The sequence below is a fragment of the Mesocricetus auratus genome, unplaced genomic scaffold, assembly GCF_017639785.1.
Source record: "Mesocricetus auratus isolate SY011 unplaced genomic scaffold, BCM_Maur_2.0 Super-Scaffold_100010, whole genome shotgun sequence".
NCBI lineage: Eukaryota > Metazoa > Chordata > Mammalia > Rodentia > Cricetidae > Mesocricetus > Mesocricetus auratus.
Window position 1 is genome coordinate 84008539 of NW_024429194.1, and position 22494 is coordinate 84031032.

General features: G+C 40.9%; 1 protein-coding gene across 2 annotated transcripts in view; it reads right to left on the bottom strand.

Annotated features, from left to right (window-relative positions):
- The window catches only part of Tnrc6b (trinucleotide repeat containing adaptor 6B), a 226879-nt gene that overhangs the window by 75831 nt on the left and 128554 nt on the right, over positions 1–22494 (bottom strand). The window contains exon 5 of one of the 2 annotated variants that reach the window (XM_040754096.1): positions 2677–2764. In XM_040754096.1, coding sequence (XP_040610030.1) covers positions 2677–2764 — 88 coding nt within the window. Of the gene's footprint in view, positions 1–2676; positions 2842–22494 lie in introns of those variants that run through there. The other variant, XM_013111307.3, reaches the window with a different exon arrangement.

Here is a 22494-nt window from a genome sequence, read left to right on the forward strand (position 1 = left end):
AAGCTAATCTAGAATGTTTCTGAACAGAAAACTGTCTTTTCTTTCCTTTTACTTTTTTTGCATCCTTGGCTGACCTTGAACTTCTTTCCAATCCTCTTGTCCACACCCAAAAATTGGGATTATATATAGGCAGGCATCATCATGACCAACAAAAATGACTGAACTTATATATTAGTCATAAATTAATCCCTTGAAAATTTAAGCTGATTACTCTTTTTGTCATTATTTCTTTATTTTTGTTTTATATACATTGGTATTTTGCTTGTAAGTATGTCTGTATGAGGGCATCAGACCTCCTGAAACAGGAGTTACAGACAGTTGTGAGCTGCCATATGGGTGCTGGGAATTGAACCTGCGTCCTTTGGAAGAACAGCAGTGTTCCTAACCACTTAGCCATCTCTCCAACCCATCAATATTTCATAATCAGTCTCCAATGCAGATGCAGGCACTTGGGGAAGATTGTTTGGCTGTATAAACTACATACTTTGCACAAACAATCCTAACTCACTTTCCATTGTAGCCAGATTCTCCTTTATTTCCTATTTGTAGAACACATAGTAAAAGTCTGCAGAGGCATATTTGATTTACAGACATGAGACATTAATATTTTTATTTATTTTCATTTCATGTGTGTAGAGTTTCTTTCCCACCTAGTGTTTTATTGCCTGCATGTATCTCTCTATGAGGGTGTTAGATCCCCTGGAACTGGAGTTACAGACAGTTGTGACCTGCCATGTGGGTGCTGGGAATTGAACCTGGGTCCTTTGGAAAAACAGCCAGTGCTCTTAACAGTTGATACATCTCCCCAGTCTGAGACATTAATATTTTTAATGCAACAAAGCCTAGTCTATATTAAGAATGAAGATGGACTACATTCTGTCTGGAACAGTCACTCTTTACTTGTCATCTAATCAATAACCCCTGCTCAGGCCCTTGGTGTTCAGCCTATTAACTCCATTCCCATAGACTGTGAATCTGTATACCAATTTAGTAGATGAAATGTGAGACCTGAAAGGAAAAGTTCTAAGTTCAGTCTCTCATTATTCTACTTGAGGTTTGTTTGTTTATGGTCTTTTTGGGGGGAGGTGTCAGCGAGGCACAGGGCAGGAGCTCAAAGGCCGTGGGGCAGCAGGACCAATATGCTAGCTCTAGTGCACAGACAGGGAAATAAAAAGGCCTACTTCCCTCCCTCTTTTGTGAGATAGTTTTAGGTAGACCACTTGACATAGAACTAACTCATCATGTAGCTGAAGAAAACCTTCAATTTCTAATCATTTTGCCTCCACCTTCTAAATGGTGGGATTATAGGTGTACATTATCACACCAGGCTCATTATCTGCCTTTTTAATTTATATTCTAGAACTGCAGGCAACTCTAATAGGCTAAGACTGGAAGTAAGTACTCTGAGAGCATAAAGACACGACAGAAGACGCACCACTATCAACATGACAGAAATACCATTAAAAGCTGACAAAAATTTAAATCACAGCAATCCGATACAGCACTAAATAATAGACTGTTCTTTTAAATATTACTTTAAATAATGAAATGGTAGGGCACACATATTAAGCGATGCTGGGAAAACCTGCGGTGTGGCCCTTCTGCTTCACAGTAGGTCTGACGGCCTTTACTGCTGAACTAGTTCTCTCTGAACCTCTAACAGTTTATACCTCCACAAACTTAGCTTGAAAGCCAGTGCTGCCTGACTGCAAGAAGGCCCTGCTTCCCAAATCTCCACGTAACCATACAAGAGCCAGTAAATCTTGTCTCCAGAAAAAGCACCACAGCAACCCTGCAGAGGTAGAGCCCACGTTACACGGTACTTCAGGAACAGGGAAGCAGGGAAAAGCTGGCCAGGCAAAGACAGGAGCAATGCTCTGAAGTAAATGGCTGTGGCTGTCAAGGCATTCTAACTATTCTCTGCTCCCAACAGGTCCATCAGACAAACAGTTTTCAGAGACCTGACAGCCGTCAGCTCTGCCTTTTCACTTAGTATCTCTTTTTTCTCCAAGCACATTCCTCATAGCTATGTAATGCTCTGTCCCTCAAGGCACTGTGCAAGATACCGTTTATCTCAGCTCAGGCTGATCTAGAACTTGCTATGTAGCCCAGGACAAGCTCAAATTGAGCATCTTCCTGTCCCCCAATATGCCCCATGCCTGACCTACTAAAATCTAAGGGCAGTTTACTGACATCATCATTATAAAGCAAATTTTCTTAAACTACAGTGCCACTGGTAGGCAAAAATAACAAATAAATAAATTAGGGCATACTCATGCAAGTTTTAAAAAGTTTGTCTAGCTGGGTGGTGGTGGTGCACACCTTTAGTTCCAGCACTCAGGAGACAGAGGCAGAACCCTGTCTCAAAAAACAACAACAAAAAAAGTGTTTATAATCCTGGAGAGAAGATGGATGCTAAATTATGATTCAGCTAATGAAACACAAGTTGAGACTTTAATATTGTTTACTAATGTTTCATACAGTAAGCTGCAGTATTATTTATCACCCACTACATAGTAATATGTATAAGCCTCAAACATTTTTCTACTTTCAAATTTTTAAACTTTCAAACAAACTAATGTCTTGGCAGCATTATAGTATCAAGTATTCAAGTAAGGAGGTCACTAATTATGGATGCTCGGCAAATATAAAGACAGACCTAAATGTCCAACTCACCTTCTGGGTGGCTTCTTTTTTCTTTTTATCCTCTTTCTTCCTTTTCTTGTCTTCCATTAACTGTTCTTCCCTTTCTTGCTCCTTCTCTCTGTAAAAGAAGTAATACATTGTAAAGGCACATCTACATACCACTTCTGTAGCAAAGATCATAGTACTAATACCTTACTAAACCAAAAGGACACATAAAACTCATACCCTTTGGGTATCCCCATGTCATGGCTTGCTATCCCTTTCATAAAACATCCATTATATTAGGCTTGGTTTCAGAGAGGCCTACAAGCATTTCTATAGTATCTGTATATACAGACACATATACATATATTAATATACTATAACATATATAGTATATTAATGTGCTTTTACTTAGTAGTGGGTTTGTTTTAAATATAATACATAGATGGCTTATAATAGATTTTGGGTTTCTTCCTCCATCACTCTACCTTTTTGTTTTGTTTTGTTTTCATTTCATTTAATTTTAGGGCTATGGGTGTTTTGTCTATACTATATGTGTGCTGGTACCTGAGGAGGCCAGAAGAGGGCATGGGATCTCAGGAGTTACAGAAGGCTGTGAACCACCACTGAGTGCTAGGAATTGACCTGGGTCCTCTGGAAGAGCAGCAAGTACTCTGAGCCATCCATCTAGCCCCTCCACCTCACTGAACCTAGAGCTTGCTATTTTTAGTAGACTGGGTGGCTGACAAGTTCTAGGAATCTACTGACCTCTGAACCCTAATCCCCTGCCCTAGAGTTGGGATTACAGGTATGCACCACTTGCCTGTTTTTTTTTTAAATTTCTTTCCTAAAACATAAATGGATAGGGTGGTGGCGGCAGCAGTGGCACATACATGCCTTTAATCCCAGCATTTGGGAGGCAGATCTCTGTGAGTTCGACGTCTATAGAGTGAGTTCCAGGATACCCAGAGCTACATAGAAAAACCCTGTGTCAACACCCCCCCCCAACACCAAAAGAAAACATAAGTGCTGGGGAGTTCAGATCACATCTCACTATATGCGTTTCTAAGAGTCCTAGAAATCAAAGTGGGTTGATAGCTGTATCATTTTCCTATGAACACAAATCAAGTGAATCTGTTCCAATCAGCAGAAAAACAAACAACAAACAAAATGCATACTAATACACCTCCAGTTGAGGAATTGTGCTAAATCTTAAGACTATACAATTTATATTGCAAATCCAAAGTAACTTTGAAATGTAACATTTATTCTAATCCCCAACAGCTTTCATTCTATGTATCTACTGAGAAAAAAAGGCCAACACACCAAGAAGATAACCTCAACTAGAGAGTTCCCACTGGGCAACAAGCCCTAGACAGCTTATTGAACCTTGGTGGGGAAAGATCTGGCTGTGGGGAGTTCCCCACAGCAGGGAACAGACACAGCCTATGGCAGTTAGGATTTTAAATAATAACACATTAACTCAGATGATGGCTTCACAGACATCATCTAGACTAAGAAACAAGGAACTAATAGTGTTGCAAGTGGTAAACCCATAAAATGGTTCCAGAGGGACTAGGGTCTAGGGAAGACAGTGGATCTAGTCAAAAACACTCAGCTACACAAAGCAAATGGGCAAGAACTAACATGGCCACTTATGAACAGACAATCAGTATTTTCCCAAAGAAAACAAGAATTTCCTACACCAGACATGGCAGTGGGCAACTCCAGCATGTGGGATACTCTGGGAAAGAGTGAGGAGGATTGCTGAGTTATAAACTAGCAACGGCTAAACAGGGACGCTTTGTCAAAAACAAACAAAAAATCCACAAAACATTATTTAAAAAATCATTTACTTTCCTGTTAAACTGCCACTGAATCCACATATACAAATTATCAGACTTTTTTCTCCTACACTCCTGGGCATAAATGCACAAAAGTTTTATATGCAAAACTCAAACTTCAAATGTAACTTTCATATGAAAATGCAATCAAAGGCAAACTTCTTTTGAGCTCCCTTAGGTCCAATGATGGTCTTCCCTAACTGGGAGCATATGTACTATGCATGTAAGTTTGCAGCAGCACAATTTGGCTAGGGCTGGAGAGAGGACCATTCAGAGGTTAAAAGCACTAGTTGCTTTTCACAGAGGACATGAGCACCCATATGACAGGTCATAACCAATGCCCTTTTCTGGCCTTCATGGACACCAGGCACTCACATAATGCACAGACATATATGCAGAAAAGGCATCTATGTGCATCAGATTATAGTAAGTTTCTTAAAAGGAAAACAAAGTGGGACAGATGGGTGTTGGCCATCTAAAGGGGTTGACCACAGTCAACTTTAGGGATGCTGTGCTGCCTCTCATGGAGCAGGAGAGGATGAGAGTCTTTGTTACTACAACTTAATTCCCACATTGTATAATGAAACTGCTTACAGAAGAGGAACACGGTTCAAACATCTCCTGCTTAAAAAGCAAGTTGTCAGTTTTTTCTAAGTCTAAAATTTCCAAAATTAAATTTATATTAAAAATGTCACACCAAAAAAGGTTTTTAACAAGATACATTCTCAAGAAACAACTAACGTTTTCAATTTCTTTCCTATAAACAAGTAATTCAGGGAAGAGAATGAAATTCATGCACACTAAAGGATACTTCTTTCCAAAGCAAATACTTTTCAAAGCTTTCTAGGAGGCAAGCTTTGCTTTCTCCCTGACTTTTTGTTTTTCAACAGCATCTTGGTAGAATTTAAGTCTTCTCCTTACCTTTTACCTTCTTAGGGAATTTTTACTTTGCCAAACTATATTTAAAAGGCCACCACTGACTTGCTTGAACCAAACCCCGTGGGACTCGCCTCTTAATTCAGTTGTTCACTATCTATAAGAAATATCATTTGGGGAGCTCTAAAGATCCCTGTGCTGACTCAGAGCCCAAGGAGAGCAAGGAGGACACCCACTCCAATGGCAATGGGAAGGCACTAGCACACAGAAGGGTGACAAGAAAGTAGGGTAGTAGGATCACAGCATCCAGGTTTCTCAAACCTCAAAAAAAGGAGCTAGAAAAATGCAAAGGAGAAAAAAAAAACAAACACATGGAGTTGGATTTAAATTGGTAACCAACAAGCACTCACTATTTCAATAAACACAGACATAACATATACATGAAACTGCCTATGTGCTTAGTCTCTCTCCCTTCCCATATCTGTAACTGTGCAATACTCAAATACTAACAGCCTATCTAGCTAGCATGTGTGCAGGCCAGAGGAAGGCTTTGGGTATTCAGATGGTCACGATCCACCTTATTTCCTGTGACAATGAATCCTATTGAAACTAGAGCTAAGCTAGCAGCAATCAAACCCAATTTAGCATACAGACTTGCAGCTTTTAATTACCATTCTTTACTAAAAGAATCAGTTATTTGGGAGGAGGGGACCAAAACACTAATTGAGGGGATCAGTCCAGTAAAGTTAAATATGAAAACAGACTGCATGCCACAAAGTAGGAGTTTTTAAATTAGAAGACAGTCTGAAGGGGACTCTACTATCTGGGGTGACATAAGATCATTGTAAATATTGCTAGATGAGGCTATAAATCATTATATAAATTAGTAAAACACAAAGGCCAAAAGGAGAAATAAGAAATGAATAAATTATGAGAGAGGGAAATGGAACATTCAAAGAGTTTTTAAAACTTACACACAAAATACTGTGTGCTGTGGTGGCACACACCTTAATCAGTACTAGGGAGGCAGAGGCAGGCGGATCTCTGTGAGTTCAAGGCCACCCTGGTCTACAGAGAAACCCTGTCTTGAAAAACAAAAAACAACTTTTCATTTTGAAGGGGAAGAGCCCCTCAATCAAGTAATCTATCTTCTGTTGTCATCATGAGGATTTACTGGGGACCTATCAGACAATTGTACCATGAAAGGTAAGAGGCAAACTACAAAATAAATGGTTTGAAAGCTTCCCAGGTCAAAGTCAGGGAAAGCTTGAAAACCTGCTGTGAGTAAAGGGGAAACTAAGGAGATGGCCCCAAAACCACCAGGTAGTCTTTCTGCTACAAAGGCTCAAAAAGTTGCAACTAGGAGACAATAGTGGGATGAAGATGCCTTCAGTGGGGCCTGAAGAGTCAGTGGCAGTAAGGAACCAATATTGACTCTATTTTGTTTTGGTTTATTTTGAGGCAGGGTCTCACTGTGGCAGCCCAGGCTGTCTTAGACTCGCTGTGTAGTTCAGACTGGCCTCAAGACTCTCCTGTCTTAACCTCTGGAGAACCACTGTGCAGGGTTAGATCTTTGCTTCTGGTGGTCACATTTCAGGAGTACAGGAGAATGAATGTTCTGTCTGTCAAAAAACACTACAGCATTGGAGATAGGGCTGCATGTGCCTGCCTGGGCACTAGCTCAGCGGCTCATTCTCAGAGCAATTCAGGAAACAAGCAAAAAAGGGATGTTTCAAAAGCATACCAATTTGAACTCTAAATCCAAGATTTGTTTCCCTAAACAACAAACACAAAACTATCACCCAGGCAGCATTCCAGTTTGGTGACATAAGAATCATTTGGGATTTTTAAAACTCCTCCTCCTAAGTGTTCTAACATGTAACTAGGCTTAAAAACTGCTGATACAAATATATTCCTTAAAATTTACATATTAAAACTTTACCAAACATTGGGGCTGGAGAGACGGCTCAGCAGTTAAGAGCACTGGTTGCTCTTCCAGTGGACCTGGGTTCAATTTCCAGGACTGACATGGCAACTCACAACTGTCTGTAACTCTAGTTCCAGGGAATCTGACACTCTTACACAGGTATAAATGCAGGCAAAATACCAATGGACATTAAAAAATAGTAATATACCTACCTCTTCCCTTTCAAACTGCTACTGAGTCAATTCAGCACATACTGTAAGTATTTACCGAGTTCCTACCTGCCAGGCAATATTGTCCCCAGGTGGACTGAGTTTCCAAATATGAATGGAACTGAGGACTCCTCAAATCCCTCACAATCCCCAGGGACTCCTTCCTGGCTAGGAACTGGGGCTGACACACCAGGGCAGCCCATTTGCTTACCCCAGTGTTCTGCAGACATCTGTTTCATGTGGGTCTGGACATAAAAGGTGAAGGGGCATTGTGTAGGAGCTAGGTTTACTACCCTGTACCAGCATTTGCCTCTGTGGGAGGCAAATCTGTGTTCTCTGAGACAGACATTACAATCTAGAATAAATCTAGAAAGAAAAGAAGCCAAACTATGCTCCCACTGGCCCCTTTTGTCATGCAAGGCCTCCTCCTGTAGGCTAAGCACAGGTTCTATACTGAGTTACATCTATAGCCCCAAACTACAAAGAGCCCCCAAAGGGAAAACTAGCATTTGCTCATTGTTTTTGTAATAGTTATCAGTTGAAATAAAACTTTTGAGAAAGGCAATTCTGGCCGGTAAGATATCTTAGTGTGTAAAAGGCACAGCTGTCAAATGTGACAAGTTGAAAGTGATCCCTGGGGACACATGGCAAAAATACAGCCCTCAGCCCTTGCAAGCTGTCCTTTAACCTACATACTTCTGCACACAAACACACAAAATAAAATGTGTTATTTATTTAAAAAAATACTAACAAGGCTGGGAATGGCGGTGCATACCTTGAATCCTAGCACTCAATAGGCAGAGGCAGGCAGATCTCTTGTGAGTTCAAGGCCACCCTGGTCTACAAAGTTAGTTCCAGGACAGCCAGGACTATAGAGAAACACTGTCATAAAGGGAAAAAAATAAAATAAAAGGGTTGAGTGTGGTGACATGTGCTTAATTTACAAGTTCAAGGTTTCAAAGAGAGACTGTCTCAAAACTAAATTGGATGGTTACTGAGAAACGACTCAAGGCTGACCTCTGGCTTCTGAATTAGAGTACACCTGTACACACGCACACACAGGCACACACAGACACACACAGACACACACAGACACACACACACACACACACACACATACACACGAGAAAGTCAGTACGTGAATAACATTCAATAATGCCTTAGTTGTAGTACAAAAGAATCCTGCTCTTCATGCAAGTTCACAATACTGAAGAACAATGGAGCAGACATTCCTGAAATCTGTCCAAAAACTCCTGCAGCTTGACACCAAGCAGAGGAAGACTAAGAACAGTTGATCTGGATTACAATTCCCCAGTGTGGGCACTCAGGGTGCAAATATAATCTCCACTTCCCCTACTCATTCATTCTGCACACCCACCACCACCACCACCACCACCAAAAAGTCCCTTTATTGTCTATTATCAAATTCTAGCTCTCCCACCCACCTGCTTCAATGAAATCTTCCTTACCAACTCAAATTCCAAAGAAATTTGCCCTCTTCTGTACACAAGACAACTGCTATCCTGCAGGTGTTAAGGCAGACATCATATCATCAGCCTTAAAGTCAATAAAATGGCCTTCAGTAGTGTACCTGGTCTTGTTAGGGATGTGGCTTAGAGATACCTCTGTGTTTTACACAATCCTCTCTTTTTACCAGGAGACCTGGAAATGGATTTTGTTCTTTAACAAACACTATGTGTCTTAACATGAACCAGGCACTTTCCCAAGTTCTGGGACAAGGCAAAAGCAAAGCCAAGCTTCAGCTCGCTGAGGAACAGGGAATAAACAGGGCATGCAACAAAATATGTGCCTAAAATATATGCTTCAGGTGGTGACAGGGCAGGGTGAACTGACGGAGAATGGCAGAAATGGGTACTGCCTTACCTGACATGGCTGGGAAAGGCTTTTGGTAAGATGGCCTAGCAATGGAGATCATTGAGGCAAGGTATTCACTGGTCCCTGTGGACAGCAAGAGTGCATTCTACACATGGAATGACAAGTATCAAGGGGCAAGGTAAGGCAGGAGTGCTCTCAGAATAAAGGCATTTTAAAATCAGATGGCAGACATCTTCCTACATTGGACACAGAATCAGACTCACAAAACTCTGTAGTAACTCCACCCCCAACCAAAAGGCTACCTCTTCCAGTGGGTATCAATATTGAGATCTACTATAGCAGGCCTTATCCAGAGCATCCTGTTCACTTCAATACATGGATGCATATGCAGGGGGTATCAGCCTGACTGAAGAGACAGGCAATGTAAGCCATTTGCTGCTACTATTGAGATGGTGGCACCTGGATAGAGATCTAAATGGAGAAAACTCCTATGAGACAGCACATTCTATGTGCCAGCTGTCTAACCATTTGGGGACTCCAGGGCAGGAGCACATTGGAGTCCAGGAGTTTGAGGAGCTGTTGGGCAACAGTGTGAGCTTCAGAGGGAGGGAGAAAGGGAAGTAGAGAAGGAAGAAAAGGAGAGGGGAGAAGAGATGACAAGATCAAGACTAGTAAAGAGCCTGTGTTTGTTTAGGGGCTTACTTTGTTGGAGGGAGGCAGAGAGCCACAGTCAGCCTCCTACTGATCCTCTCACTTTCCTATGCTTACCATGTGACACTCCAAAAGCCCCAGACTGGCATTGAAAATACCCTCTTCTGCCTCATTCATTTATTCCTATGGTACCTGCTTGATGCTGAGTATTATGCAGAGGCCAAGAGTTGAACAGCAAAGAGGGCCAGTGCATCTGGCCTCCAACAAAGGGGAGGAACCTATGTCCTTAGTGTTCAGTTCTCCATCTCCATGCACTCCTGAGCACTCTGAGGAGAGCTTGCAGTGCCTTTGGTGTTTCAAAGCATGAGCAGAAACTATACCACCACCTAGATAAAATTGCCAGGGAGTTATGCTGAGTGACAGAGCCAATGCCAAAGGCTGTGTACCGTATGATGGCACATATGCAGTCACAATGCATTAATCCAGTTAAAAGGTCACCCATGAAGAACAGGAGAGGAAGGACTGTCAGCATCTTGGCTAGTACAGTAACTAGAGTAAAACAAAAAATCAGTTTAAACTAAATGACTGAGGCTCAACTGGACAGGAAATGGCTGCAGTTATTCAGGAGAATCTTCCCTTTCTTAAAGGGCTGGATAATTGGCTATCAGTAGCTTCCAAGACCATCCTGACATCTTGGCTGTCTAAGTGGCAGCTCTTATAGTGCCAGAGTTTAAAAACAACTCCATAGACTAGTGGACAGACCTGAACAGATAGATACAGTCACACACCCAACATGGTTAACGTACCCGAAGCAAACTGCTATTAGTGTGTATCCAAGGGGTCCAGCCAAGCGAAAGAGGCCAAATCATGTACTGTCTTATGGCATTTATGTAACATTTCTGAAAGGACAAGTGGTTGGCTGCCATAGGCTGCAGGTGAGGGCAAGGCAGAGGCAGTTATAAAGGCGCCTTGTCTTCATAGTGATAGAGATGTGACAAAACTGTGCAGAACTATTTATGCGCATACATACTTAAATAGAAGTTTAAAAAAAACCTGTAAGATCCATGGGTTGTACTCATGTCATAATCTTGGCTGTGATACTGTACTATAGTTTTACAAGCAGTTACCACTGGTGGAAATTGGGTTAAAGAGTATACAAAATTCTTTTGTACCATTTCTTACAACTGCACATGAAATCTACAATTATCACCACAAATATTCAGTTAAAAAAAAGCTTCAACTACTACCTCATTTTTTGTTCTCCTAATTAACACTCTCCAAAGACCTATACTTAAATTTTTAACTCACTTTTTTTGGTGTGTAGTGTTTTATAAGCATATATATATATATATATATATATATATATATATATATATATATGTACCATGGGTATGCTTGGTGCCCACAAAGATCCAAAGAGGGCATTGGATCTCATGGAACTGGAGTTACAGATAGTTGTGAAACATTATATGGGTGCTGGGAATTGAACCCTGTCCTCTGCATGAGCAACAAATGCCATCTCTCCAGCCCCAGGACCCATACTTTAAACTATTTTGAAAAGTCATGTCTGAGAACTTTAGAAAATTTTTAGTTGACAGCCCTAAACACTCAATCCCAAAAATATTCTAGAATCTACACTTCACCCTGCCACATTCCATTTGTTATAGTTTTCTGCTAAGCAAGTGTTTCCTGTCTTAAGCACAAAAGATGCCACAAGGTCATTCAGAATGCTTCTCTCCCACCCTGCTACAGTCATTCTTTTAGCTGTTATTCCATTCTGTGGTGGTTCGTAACTCAGCTCTGTTCCAAGTCCCTTCTGGTCTATTCCCCAGACTTCCTTATGACCAAAGACAAAGTCCTTTATGTTGCCATAAAGAGCACCTATGTGCAACTTCAATGGGGAACACACAGGTTCACATCCTGTCATAGAGCAGGACAGGGATGATGTGGTCCTGAAGCTTACAAATGTCACAGCAGTTTCCTGACTGTATAAGAGAGAAAGAAGCTCCCTGGAGCCTTGCTTTCAGATCCTCAAGGACCCCTGAGATGGCATCACCATTAATTATCTCTGCCCATCAAAGGCGAGCATGCAACTCGGTATCTGCCCACCGAGAACTCTCCTCAACAGATTTAAACAGAATTTTTCAAATGACATCTAATACCTGTGATTTGTCAAGTATGTATGTCCTTAAAAGACAAAAGGTATTCCTTGCAATTTATAAAACAGAAAGAAAATGACTAGGCACAAACCATTACCAATCAAAACCAATTAAGGATTAATGATACCACATGAGTATTTGGGAAGAGAAAAAGTAACAAAAGGAGTGCAGTGAAAAGAGTTAAACAGAGTGCTCCCAACTACTCATTGAAAGTGTTTTTAATTTCAAATGCACAAGAAAGGGAGCCTGTTGGAATACATCCATTTAGGCAGAGGAAATTATATAGTAGGGTACTCCAAATATCTGTGTTGGATTTGTTCTTAACATTTTTTTCATTTGTTGGATCTGACTGAGGGAACTTAATGCGATGCTAATGTAATTTGTACATGATATTAAATTAGAAGACACGGCCAAACACTTCTAGGAGATAGAAATCATTTTGAGACTGGGTGGCTCACAGGAAGAAAACATAACATTACAACTACAAAACTTTAGTAATGCATTCCTCTTTATTCCAGAAGGGTACAGACATTTCTCCTGCCTTCAGTTGCATCTTTGTGACATGATAGGCAATATGTCAGTAACATACAACATCTTCAAGCTTCCTTTGGGAACTGTGTAAAATAATATACAATGTTACATGTATCAAAACATCAAACAGCAGCACTTCACTAATAATACACTCTGATCGTGCTTGGCATTAGCCACTGGACTATCCCAGAGTGGGGCTGTGGAATGATATGATCACTACGCAAAGCAGTTTGTCAAGCTCTGAAGGAGTGAAATATACATTTGCCAATGACCCAGTCATTGCACTCACAAAGCATGTGCCTCCAACAAAGACTTTCAAATAAACATTCATGACAGCTTTCTTTGTAATTGCTGAAAAATAGAAATGCTTAAATATACTTCAAAAAGTGAATGGTTAAATTAAGACATAGAATACAACAGACTGCTGCTACTCAGCAATAAAAGGAATGAAGTACTGATAAATACAATACAAATAAACCTCAAAATAATGATGATGGGTAAAAGAGGCCAGACCAGAGGAGCAGCTGAATTATTCCATTTGCCTAAAAATATCAGGAAATGCAAATTAATCTATTGTGATAGAAGGTAGACAGACAGGCTAACAGGTTTGGGGAAAGGTGAGAACAGATGGGCAGGGGGGATGAAAGTAGGCAAAGGACACTTTGGTGGCAAAGATCATATTTATTACATATCAAGATGTATCAAATTGTACAGTTTAAATACAAGCAGTTTATTATATGTCAATTTATCTTAAATACAAGAACAACAAAAGGTCCTTTAAAAAAAGTTCTAGATGAAATTCCTAAATGGCGTCTGCTTTCATGATGGAACAATAACTCCTCTAGTTGTATAAACAAGTTCTCATTTTATCAAGTGAGATTCCATCTTCAGTGTGAACACTCTTTGTCAAGATCACACAGACTTTTAACATGGAGTTTCTGCACTAGCAGCACACCCCTCTGATAGATATAAATTTCCATCTTTCAACACAATGACCTCTCCTTCCTCATCTTTACCTTCCTATCTTGTTACTTTAACCCCTCCGGATTCTTGCATTCAATCAGCAATGCCTATATGAAGTATACCAAAGCTGTTTATTTTTCATTCTTGTGGATTTGACTGTCTTAAAATACAAAGGTTCTTCAAATTCAAAAGACCCCTTATGACAGGTGTGGTGGCACATATCTTTAATTCCAGCACTCATGGGAGACAGAGGCCCAGATCTCTAGGAGTTCAAGGCCAGCCTGATCTAGAGACATAGCAAGTTCTGGGTTAGCCAGGAAAAGGGTGTTGGGAGGGAGAAGAGAAAGGAAGGTTGGAGAGAGAGACAGAAACATGGGGGGGGGGTGACCTTACCTTAGGTTTTAAGGTAAATTTTGGTAAATGAAACTCTGCTAACATTATCTCCCATTTTATTCCCCAAAGTTCTTTCCTATACATAATGAATATGACAGGTTCCTAAAGGCAGTCTAATAGTAGTAATGTTACTGATACCCAAGCAGGCTAAGTACTGTGATAACGGCTATACCACATACTCTAGTATTTCAAATCTGGAGCCACTAAGAACTGTTTAAAACTCAGAGACCAGAAAAATCCACAAACAAAAACTCACAACAAACCCCCACAATTCAGAGAAACACTTTACCCTCCATATTTGATAGCAAGAAACTGAAAAGGAAGCTTTGAGAAGAACTACTTACTACAAGAGTAATAACTATGTTCCTACCCATGCAAGTCACTTAAAACCCACTGCACCAAGGCACACATACCTAAAAGAACCTGAACACATTAACAGTAGATGGGGATGCAGTCACAAACACTAAGATGTGGTCATTTTGTGCTGTCTGTTGCCTCTGGGCATGGCCCGGTGCACTTTTTATTTTATATTAAAAGAATAAATGGCTGGTGAGGTGACTTAGCAGGTGATTAACCCATATTACAGTGAGAGGAAAGACAGGCTCCCAAAAGCTTTCTCCTGACTTCCAAATCCATTATGTGGCACCTACATGCTTACAGACACAGTAGCAAAACAATTAATTTAAAAAAGATTAAATAGCCGGGTGTAATGACTCACGCTTGTAAGCCCATCACTTAGGAGGCTGACTAAGGAAGACTGCCCCGAGTTCAAAGCTAGCCTGGGCCACAAAGTAAGACTTCACTTCAAATAACATCAGCAGTGATAATTAACTTCTGAAATACATTAAGACTATTAGTTGAAACTCCACTCCGTGGTAACTGTAAAGGAACTGAAGTATGGGGTCTGACTAACTTCATGGTATCCAACAGCATCAGTGATCAAGATCTGGAAAAAGGAGTCTTCATCACGGCCACACACACCAGGGCCTCTTCTCTTCAGGTGTTGACTGGAAGCGAGGAGCTGAGCACTCCCAAGGGGAAAAGAGGTCTGTGGTCCTAGGGCACTTCTTGCCAACAGCATCAGGAGCTCTGGCCCTCTTCTACCACTAAGCTACCCCCTCCCATGGGCTATACTTGCACACAGAAGAAATGAGGGTTAATGATGCCCTAAGGTTACTTTAAAGCAACATTAAAGTTTATGGAATCCATGTGAAGAAAATGAACTCAAACAGTACACTGCATTCCTCTCTGATCGTAAGTTCTCAATGTAGCCCTGACAGGTACCATGGAACAGACACAGGGAGGATCAGAAGAGTCCAGTTATATTTGGCTCTTAAAGTAATATACACATTCCTCTAGGTTTGGGCCTTAAGGAGAAACAACTGGACTTTATCTACGAAGGTTTATAGCAAGTGAGCCAGGCAGACACATGATAGAAAACAAACTTCTTTGGTAACCCAGGAAAATGTTTTGTGAATCATCTGTCTACCCTTTTTCTATCTACCTAATTTCCAAAGACAATCTCAGTCACAGCTCATTTCCTGGTGGTACTGCACCATTCCCATTTGGTTTGTATCTGCCATTCTAATTCAGGAAATGCTACAAGAAAGGGTGCTATTTGTGACACTTATCTTGGTATGACAAAAAAAAATTAGCACAGAAGAAAAGCAACCCTGAATTCAAGATTCCACAGGTGACAGTTGTACCCTACTTCTCAATGCTTATAATTTGTACTCTATTTTCAGAATGGTAAAAATGGAAAGTCATGTTCTTGTGTGCCAGTAGTTGTTATGTAAATTTAGAAAGCTGAGTAATTGAATTACTATGAAGGAAATGTATATTTCTGAAAGATAAGCATGTTTAATAGTAATAAGTAATGAACTACAGAATAAGGCTGACTTGTGAACTCATATGACCCAGTTCTTCAACTAAAATTACATGGGGAGGGGATATGTCTATTAATGAATACACATGTTTATTAATTAATACACACAGTACTTTTTTTTTTTTTTGGTTTTTCGAGACAGGGTTTCTCTGTGGCTTTGGAGGCTGTCCTGGAACTCACTTTGTAGACCAGGCTGGCCTCGAACTCACAGAGATCTGCCTGCCTCTGCCTCCCGAGTGCTGGGATTAAAGGCGTGCGCCACCAATGCCCGGCTTCACACAGTACTTTTTTAATTCTGAAGTGTTTCAGTACTCCAAGGATCTTCTAAGTTCTCTTGAATTTCTGTCTCACAACCCTATAGCTAATCACAGCTAATCATGACAGGAATTTCTTCTCCCAGGTGCCCTCCCCTCTTCTACACTGCAGTCAGGGATAAGGAGAAACTAGGTTTAATATCACACTGTAGGGGGCTTGGTAGCTAAGAGCAATTGTTTTTGCTGAGGACCTGGGTTTGATCCCAGTACCCATATGGCTCATAGCTATCCATAATTTCAGTTCAGGGAATTCAACCGCCTCTTCTGACTTCCTAGGGCACCAGGAATGCATACGGCACACAGGCATACATGTAAGCAAAATGCTCATACACATAAATCTTTTAAAAAGAAAACTCACATTGTAGGGCATGAGAGATGGCTCAGTGGGTAGATGTGCCTATGCCAAGGCTGATGATCTGCATTTAACCTCAGGACCCACACTAAAGGAAAGGAGAACCAACTCCCACAAGCTGTCCTATGACATGTGCCATGACATTGTAAATACACACACTCCAGAAATAATAAATGGATAACTAAACAAATGAAATATGATATAAAAGATTAAAATGTGTTTTGGATATTAATGGCAAGAATTCTGGCAAATTATCCAACTTTTTTCTTTTTTTTAAGATTTTATTTATTTATTATGAATGCAACATCCTGCCTCTACATATGTCTGCACGCCAGGAGAGGGCACCAGATCTCATTACGGATGGTTGTGAGCCACCATGTGGTTGCTGGGAATTGAACTCAGGACCTCTGGAAGAGCAGTCAGTGCTCTTAACCGCTGAGCCATCTCTCCAGCCAACTTTTTCCTTAAAAGATTTATTTGTTTATTATATATGCAGTGTTCTCTCTGCATGCATGCCTTTCTGCCTGAAGAGGGCACCAGATCTCATTATAGATGGTTGTGAGCTGCCATGTGGTTGCTGGGAATTGAACTCAGGACCTCTGGAAGAGCAGTCAGTGCTCTTAACCTTTGAGCCATCTTTCCAGCTCCAAATTATCCAACCTTTAAATCAGTTTTGATCTACTATGGGAGATTCCAAGTACTGATTGTGAAAACAGCTGTGCAATAAGCTAATACCACCTAGCACAGGAGCTCCTGCTTCCGCCTCTCCCACATCACACACTTACCTGCAGAAATCAGAGAAACAGCTATGGGTATGAGGTACTCCACTCCCAAGAAAGCACTTATCTCTATAAAATGAGATCTATTGATCTCACTCTTTACACCAAAGAATAAACTCCATATGGGTAAAGAAGGAAGAGGAAAAAAGGAAAAGGAGGGAGGGAATCACATTAGGAAACATCACATACAAACTCAGAAGCCATAACAAATAACAACATATCTAACTATAGGAAAATGTTAATATAATTATCAGCTATAAAATTCTGTGAACAAAGTCAGTGTTGTGAGAAAACAACACCAGCACTTTATATTGCCACGAGCTAAATTCCACATTCCATGAGCTCCTACACATCAAGGAGGAGCTAACCCAGTGGGGAAATGAAGAGGTGGATACCCAAGAATCGAAACATATGGGACAGCGGTGCTGTCAACAGTGAAAGCAGGCACCCATAGACAACACTGGTAGTGAGCATTTAGCCTGGTAAAATCTCTATGCAAAACAACCTGGCAGTTATTTATCAAAATTAAAATACTCTTTGACCCAGCTATCTCTTTTTTTGGAATTTATCACAGGAAAATAATTACTCATAATTACACATGTAGGGGATGTGTAAAGAATACACATTCCAACAATGTATGTAATGACAAAGATTAGGGGACTAGTTAAATATCTTATCTACTCAGGGATTACTATGTAATTGTATAAAGAAGCTCTTTCTGCACTAACAAAACTAAGTCTCTAGGATTTATTGCTCAATTTAAAAGGCAAGATGCAAAACACAGTTCATGTTGTAGTATATGTAAGTAAAAGGGAGTCGATACCTTTGGAAGGAAAAAATGACTGCTGTTCAGCTACTGCTACTACTGTAAACAACTGTATAGCCTTAGAAAGTTTGTGTGAATGCTGAGGCATGTGTGTGCCAGAGCATATATATGGGGGTCAAAGGCCAAGTCTCCAGAGTCAGACCTCTTCTGTCATCTGTGGGACCCAGGGGTCCAGCTCAGCTCATCATCAGGCTTGTATGAAAGTTCCTCTACCACAAGAGCATATTGTCAGTGCCCGTCTGTACCTTTTTATAGCTGGTATGTTCAATTTTTACTTTTACAAATTATTTTAAAAATATTTCTCTCAGATTAAAATATTTTTATTTTACATTTATGTGCACTTTGTTTGCATTTATGCATGTGCACCATCTATGTGCCTGGTACCTGTGAGCCATCATGCTGGGTGCTGGGAATTGAACCCATGTCCTCTGCAAGGGCAGCCAGTGTTCTTAACTAACCATCTGAGCCATCATCTCTCCAGCCTCTTAAATATTAAATATCAGAGGACAGAGGCTGCAGGACAACTTGCAGGACTCCATTTCTCTCCCTCCACCACACAGGCCCTATAGACTGAACTCAGGTCACCAGTAGGAGCTTTTATTACTGTCATTTTGCCAACCCAAGTTCAAGTTTTAAAAAGATAAATTAAAAGAAGGTACCACTAGAGACACTGGGTAAAAGGTACATAAGATACTTATCACTACATGCAAGCATACACTTCTCTTAAAATAAAAATCTAGACAAAGATAATTATTTTATTCAAGTTAAATTAACACAAAAGCTGGGGCAAAGTCAAAGGAATGGTCAGGATAGAAACTCCATGTTCATAAGACCTCTGAGGTTTTACCACTACAGAAGACCTAAATAAAGTTCCTGAGGTGACAGGTCTATGCCCTATTCAATCCCGGTACCTCTTGAACTCTCTTGGCTCATGTAGACGCCACCCAGGAAATTTTATTCCTCCTTTATTCTCATACAGTCAAAAGTATCAAGTAACTAAGACAGTTCCATTCATCTGCCCACAGCTCAGCACTCTTCTTAGTGATTAATCCACAGGGGTAACTGAAAGTGCTTCAAGGATGAAAATGCACACTGCTCACCCAATCAGCCTCAAGAATCAAATCCGCTTTTGCAACAAGCTGCCAACACAAAGATGTTCCAGTGACTCCCTAAAATGACCACCAGGAGAGGTTATGAGGAAGTGTAAGAATGGAACACCCCACAAGAGGCAGACAGAGGTTGAAGGCGTCTCCTAAGAGCAAGACTCTGCTGCTGTCTCTACTCTTCCCAGGGAAAAAGTGCATGAATCACCGGCCTCCTAAATATACTGTAAAATGGAAAGAGTTGGGTGGGCCAGGACACCTTCACATCAGGACACTATTAAGATTCTTCAATTAAACCAGCCCATGAAAGGCCATCCTACCTACCAAGCAACATCTAATTCTCAAACCCAGTACACCTGGGCTAAGGACGCACAAGCGGATCACCCAGTGGGATTCTTTGAGTAGAGGATAGCAGAAGGGGGTGGAGGAGACAGAGACAGAGAGAATAGTAACTCCAAGGCAGCCACCTCCTTTCCTTCCTATAGGTGCCTGAACCAGCTTCAAGAAAGAAGTCTAAAAAAGTAAGTCTGCTTCTTAGTGCTCTGCTGAGGCAGAACACCGATCCTGAAACACCAGCTGGACCCCACACTGGACAATTAAAGTTTATCTTAGGAGGGAGACTAGGTGTATACTAGACAAGAAGTAAAAAGGGTCTCTGTCAAAACTGAAAGTCTTGTCATGCTGCACCACAGAAAACAAAAGAACTAGTGTTTTCCACATGTTAGCCTGGCCTGAGTTCTGGTAGAATGGGGGAGTGGGAGGGTCCCAGACACTTGGAGGTTGCTCATCAGCTAACGTAGGGCCTTCCAGAAAGCTTTCACTGGTGGCCCATAAGAAGGGCTGAATATCCAGGGTTTGTTTTGGCCCCAGCATGCCTGCTTCCGCTCTATCTTTTCTATTCATTCTATTTGCAGCTCTAGGCCCTTACCAAGTTAGACTGACAAGTCTTGTCATGAAAAGCCAACAATCACTCTCCAAATACACCAATTTCCTTTTTCCTAAAACAAAGGCTTTAAAAGGGAAGGGAATGTAAAGAAAGGGGTGTTTGGCCTACCAATTCTGGCCAACTTAGGGTTCCCACAATACTGCTCTCCACTTCTATGTGTGCATTTTTTGCTATTTATAGAAATTGTTAAATTTGAAAAAAAGAATGGAAACAAGAAATTTGGCACAAAGTACTAAAACCAAGCCATAAAGGGACAATAAAAAAGGCTAAGCAATTTCTAAGACAGAGTGTAGAGCATTCACACTATTTACTGTCTCCAGCTGAGCAGAGTTAAAGAGACCTCCTCCCAGCCCCCACCAGCCTTCCCACTTCCAAACTGACAACAGTGACACAGGCTTCTCGATGAGGGTGGGAGGTGGAGAGAGCATAAAAACACAATGTCCCTCAACCCCAAGCAGAAACTATACCTGACACACTCAATGGTGTGCCTTCAACCCTAGCTCCAGGTCACACTGTTATTTTGGACCACGGTTCAGATGGCAACCCATGTGTAACCACCAACAATGGGGATCCTTCAGTGAGCACCCCAACTAGAAACACCATGACCCTCACAGTTCTAGAAAGCTCAGGGGTTAGGTGGCCAGTTAAGGCAGAAATTCTTTAAAATCCTTTCTATTTGTGGTATCTTTTTGCCCGAGTCTTGTATCAGGCAACCCTGGTGGCATGCACCTTTATCCAAAGAACAATCTCTCTGGCCCTTTGTAGTATTTTTTAAAGATGGAAAACAAAATTGCATACTTAAGAGATGGATGTGCATATTTATTTTTACAAAATGAATTAAATCTTGGCTGTATTTGATGATGCAGAACATAGAGCATCTTCAATGTTTTTCAGCCCTGACTCACATCTTGATTTTATAATCAGTAATGCTGAGAATGCTGCCTGGCATAAATACACATTCAAAATGGCAGAGGCCGGGTGGTGGTGGCTCACACTTTTAATCCTAGCAGTTGGGAGGCTCAAGCAGGTGGATCTCCTGTGAGTTGGAGACCAACCTGGTTTACAAGAGCTAGTTCCAGGACATCCTCCAAATTGACAGAGAAACCCAACCTTGAAACCTGCCCCCCCACAAAAAAAAAAAAACAAAAACAAAATGGCAAAGGATAGTATACTTAGGGTCATTTTAGAAACTATAGGAGGCTATCTTTGTCACAAGACAAAATTCACTTAGTGATACAGTTTGTGTATGAGTGTGGTGTATTATATATGGTGCATGTGTGGATATGCATGTCCACATACACACTCAAGAGGCCAGATGAGGACATCACGTGTCCCACTCTGTCACTCTCTACCTTCTTCCACTGAGACAGGGTCTGTCACTGAGCCTAGAGCTAACCTGTCAGGTCAACAAGCAACAGTAATTCTGACTATCCTCATTTTTAGTATGTGTGGCCATGCATTTTGCATGATGCTAGGGACTCAACCAAGTCCTCATGCTTACACAGAGAGCTATCTTCCCAGACCCTCATTTAATCAGTTCTTATAAAACCATGGTTAGAGACTCAGGCGGCAATTTGGGGGAGGAGAGGGATTGAAATCGGGCTTACTCTGTATCCCTGGCTCTTGCCTTAGCCTTCAAAGTGCTGGGATTACAGTTGTAAACTCCCTTGCAGCTTTCAAACAACAATTTTTAAAAACAAATACTCTAAAATATTGCAATTCAAAGGTATACTAATTTGACATTTACTGAGAGATGATGGTAAAGAAAATATTAAAAGCCATTGTTTTCTGGAATTAAACCATATGTTTCTGTAAGAGCAGGAAAACTGTCTACACAGTAAAAATACTGTAATTTATAACAGAGTCTTAAGAGCTGAGATGTTTTAGGCAGCATCTGGAGGTGTGTGGGCATGCCCAGTGCAAAGCACACACAGTGTGTGTTCAGAACCAAGGTTGCTGTCTGCAGCCAAGCTGCATAAATGAAACATTGGCGAACACTGCCAGAAACACTTGAAATGTGTTATGTGTTTGATTTTGAGCTAATTTCTGGTCACTGCATCTTCGGAAACCTTACTGTTGCCAAGTTTTTCATAACACACACATTCAGTTATATGAATCCTTTAAGGGGTCATGACCCCACAGTTTAGAAAGATCCCTTGTTTGCTACAGCAGTCCTCAAGGATATCAGTTGTGAAGAGGATTTTAATATGTTGTTCAGAAGGTTCCTCACGTTTACAAAAGAAGTGCTTAAAACAAAGATAGCAATTGTTTA